Source organism: Mobula hypostoma, chromosome 18 (genome assembly GCF_963921235.1).
Source record: "Mobula hypostoma chromosome 18, sMobHyp1.1, whole genome shotgun sequence".
Taxonomy (NCBI): domain Eukaryota; kingdom Metazoa; phylum Chordata; class Chondrichthyes; order Myliobatiformes; family Myliobatidae; genus Mobula; species Mobula hypostoma.
This window is the reverse complement of record NC_086114.1, coordinates 27679894-27684073: the sequence shown is the minus strand read 5'-3', so window position 1 is coordinate 27684073 and position 4180 is coordinate 27679894. Positions and strand designations below refer to the sequence as shown.

General features: G+C 51.6%; 1 protein-coding gene across 1 annotated transcript; it reads left to right on the top strand.

Moving 5' to 3' along the window:
- Positions 1-978: 978 nt before the first annotated feature.
- Positions 979-2237, top strand: neurog3 (neurogenin 3). Its single transcript, XM_063070177.1, has 2 exons — positions 979-1067; positions 1275-2237. The coding sequence occupies exon 2, from the start codon at positions 1276-1278 to the stop codon at positions 1945-1947; it is 672 nt and encodes a 223-aa protein (XP_062926247.1). The 5' UTR covers positions 979-1067; position 1275; the 3' UTR covers positions 1948-2237.
- The last annotated feature ends 1943 nt before the right edge of the window (positions 2238-4180 follow it).

The window sequence follows — 4180 nt, the reverse complement described above, 5'->3', positions numbered from 1 at the left end:
GGGTAATTCCCTTCTCCCCGGGTAACATGCCTCCCTGCCTCATTTCCAGAAAGGCTCTTTCTAGTGGGAAAACGAGCATTTAAAATGCTCAGTTCAAGAAAAACATACCTCCAGCAAATCTAAATATTTTTCGTTAATGATGCAGCACGGATGCGTAATGATTGCGCGTCTGCATTGATCCTTTAAGATACGGTTTTTCACGGCGCCCCTGTTAACAATAAAAAAAATCATTCAATTACATCTCGGTTCCGACTGTTTTCTATGACACAAACGTTTTCAACAAAAGGGTGGATCTTCGCCGGATTAAACACAATCCGTTTGAATGCCAAGAGGCTTCAGTATTGGAATTTGTAATTGAAAGCACATTTGGAATTTAAAAGAAGATGCAAACTTTGGCACTTGTTGCATGCTAGGATTTTTAATATTGCGTCGCTTTTATGCATCTAGGTTTAACTTGATATAATTGGATCGAATTTCTTTCTTTGAATTGTGCATACTGGTAGCAATAAAATATGACTGCTTGCTGGATAATTTTCTGCATTAGTGTTATGGTTCAGAATTAGTTGCCGACCCTTGCTTTTTTTCTCCAGCGCCGGGGAGTGTAGAGAGTGACAGACGGGGCAGTTCGCGGCTCGCGTGGCCTCTTGCCGTGCGCCTCGCGCCTCGTTAATTCGGGGCACGTTCCCGGCGCACGCTGCCCGCCTCCTTCCCCTCAGGGGACCCCCGCGAGCCGCGCACACGCTCCATTACAATTTAAAGAAGGTGCCTCAGTCTGTCAATGCGTGCAGCTCTCTAACCCAACCCCTCCTTCTCCACCCCACCCCACCCTCTCGCACTCATCCCTACCGTTACCTCCCCCACCCCTCTCTCACCCCATCCGTTCCCCGAGCACCAGCATTGTCCCGCAGGCTATATAAATCCCACAGTTGGAGTCGTGTGCCAGACCTCAGGAGAGCGCACTTCACAGTTCGGCTGAGTCAGAGGCCCCGGGGGCAAGGACAGGCGCGTGCCACTGCCCGGGACACCCTTCTGCCGGCAGGCTCCCTCTCTTACCGGCCGCTGCTCAGGTGGGTGCACGTTTGCAAACTTTACACCCTTCGCTCCATCATTTATGGCGCATGGAGCTGGGCTTATCGCAGGCTGTACAGAGCTCTAATATTGCAAACGATGCTGTTTCTCAATTACATATTAGAGTAGGAGACACTGATGGTATCCATGCGCTCTTACGCAGCTAATTCATGTCTCTTTTCCCCTCTCTCTTTTCTCCTTCACAGGATGCCTCCTAAAACCGATTGCTCGCCCCTGTCCTTCACCAGCGACCGGGGACAATTCTCTCCTCTCTCCGAGGACGACAGCAGCTCATTCGAGTGCAGCAGTGTGGTTCTGTCACCGGAGGGTACTCCGACTCCCCGCCTGGGCTCCGGGGACAAGGCCGGAGGTTTGCGCAGCCGGAAGGACGGGCAGGGCACCTCGGAGAGCAGGAGGAAGAAAACGAGGAGCCGCGCCAGGATTAAGAGCGAGGCCTCGGCCATCAGGCAGAGGAAGAACCGGCGCATGAAAGCTAACGACCGGGAACGCAACCGCATGCATAACCTGAACGATGCGCTGGACGCGCTCAGGTGCGTCCTGCCCACATTCCCGGACGATGCCAAGTTGACAAAAATCGAAACGCTCCGCTTCGCCCACAACTACATCTGGGCACTGACCGAAGCTCTGAGGATGGCTGAGCAAGGGCGACAGGCTTACGCGCCGAACAGCAGAGGACCCTCCTTCGAGCTAGCCAGCTCCCCGGGCCTCTGCCCGCCCTCGCCCTCCTCCTCGGACTGGGAATGCCCACACTCCGCCGAGTCTCTGAGCCCCCACAGCTCGGCAGACGAAATGTTCGTGTCGGCGCAGCAGGAGCGCACGCACTCCCTGCACAGCCCTCCCTTCGCCGGCTTCGTTTGACTCTTCTCGTGATATCGTTGTGTAGTTACGCGCCGGCCTTTGGCGCGTCGATTGTAGAAAATACTGTTGCCCCCCTCGCCTCCTCCCGCGGGGCTGAGAGCGGCGCTGAAACCCGACTTGCCTTATTGTCCCGGAGTAGTTGGCCTCCTGATCATTGCACTTTCCCCTGAAGTTAAGAAGCGAACTCATCTGTAGAATGTCACCGTGCGATGTGGAGGATGCTGCGGTCCCCCACGCCGCTAGATTAGCAAAGAATTGTGGATTCTCTCCCGAATGTGACTGAGAGGTGGGTCCCCAGCCCGTGGCTCTGGAACCTCGCAGACTAGGAATTGCGCCTACGTCTCCGAGTTCCTTGCAATTTTTATAATTCCAAATGATAAATTATATCGCTCACGCGTGCATTTTTTTATATTTATTGATGCAGAATTTCCTAGGAAATATATATTGTATATAAAAGAGATTATTCTGTGGCATTGAATCATTGTACGAACGTCCTCCTGCAGTTGGCAATATTTTTTTTTCTACATTGTAATAAAATACTGACTTTATTTGGCACAGTTTGCGGTCCCTTTCTGGTTGCCGGCGCGGAGCAAACGATCTCAGCTATTGCACCAAATGCCGTTGTCCCGTTCGCCCTTGTTGCCAAGCGTCATCACACGCAATTTAAAACCTCCTTTCAACAGACTTGTTAAATCGGAAACGTACAGATTGCGCTGGTACTCGGAACACAAGAGATTCTGCGGATGCTGGAAATTCAGAGTAACGCACTCAAAATACTGGAAAAACTCGGCGGGTCAGACAGCACTAAATAGTTGCCGTTTGGGGCCGAGACTTTTCATCAGTCCTGTTTGCTCGCCACAGATGCTGCCTGACCTGCTGAGTTCCTCCAGCATTCGGTGTGAGCTGAGCTAGTATCCGGGCAGTGTTAACACTTGACACTGGTCAGTAACGGATCAAATTGGCGAAATGAAAGAGAAAATTAACAAAATCGACCAGCATATTCTGAACGTGTTCAGCAGGCGAGCAGCATCTGTGGACGAGAAACGGAGGTCACAACGTTAGTGAGAAAAAAACATAACATCTCTTTCCCGTGATAAGCAAGTGCTTCTCTTCAGATCCACTAATGTGTAACTCCATCCACTGATCTCTCGCGTCTTTGCTGCGCGGGTCCCAACTTTGCGCTTGGAGAATGTTCCAAATCCTCGCTGGAGCTGGATTTAGTGTGGGTGGTATTGTTAGCGGACCCAAGTCTTACTCACTAATAGCCAGTCTTGTGGGGTGGGGCGGGTGAGATTCACCAGACGCACACCACTGCAGCCTAACATCACACAATGTCTATTCAGGGAATGTGATGGTATTTCAGGGGCTAAATTCGGTGGGACAGGAGGGTTTACAACTTTCCATGAACACACACCCCCGACATCCCCGAGAAAGCCACTCGAACTAAGCAAAATAACAAACAATCTGCCAAGGAACTCAGCGGGTCGGGAAGTATCCGCGGAGGAAATGATCTGTCCGAACCACAGATGCTGTTCGACTCACTGAGTTCTTCCAGCACGAGGAATTCTGCAGATGCTGGAAATTCAAGCAACACACATCAAGTTGCTGGTGAACGCAGCAGGCCAGGCAGCATCTCCAGGAAGAGGTACGGTCGACGTTTCGGGCCGAGACCCTTCGTCAGGCCCGAAACATCGACTGTACCTCTACCTAGAGATGCTGCCTGGCCTGCTGCGTTCACCAGCAACTTTGATGTGAGTTCTTCCAGCAGATTGTTTGTTGCTCCAGACTGCATCAAGCAGCATCTGCGGTCTTATTGTGTCTTCAAACCAACCAAAGATTTGATTTCACATCCTTAAATATTCGAACCCAGAGAAAGGGCGGGTATAATCGTTCTGCAAACCCGCTGCCTATGCAGATTGCAGTGTTTGTGTAACACAATGTTGAGACAGACAGAGAGAGTGAGAGAGAGAGAGAGAGAGAGAGAGAGAGAGAGAGAGAGAGAGAGCCGTCGCCACTCAGTATTGCACATCCCCAAGTGTAAGTCCCCACGAGAATGACGAGCCCGTACATCGAAATGATTCCTTAATTCCACCACCCCTCCCCCGCACTACAAAAAACTGTTCTATGGTGTTCACTCCATTCAAAGGGCTGTGCGGAGGGACGGAGGGGTCAGGCATACCACCACCAGTTAACTTCCGAATGTGCGGGCGGACCCTTGCGCTCGATGACGCTT

What these genes read in the sequence shown, in the direction of transcription:
- neurog3 (XM_063070177.1), top strand. Translation starts at nt 1,276, where the DNA reads ATGCCTCCTAAAACCGATTGCTCGCCCCTGTCCTTCACCAGCGACCGG.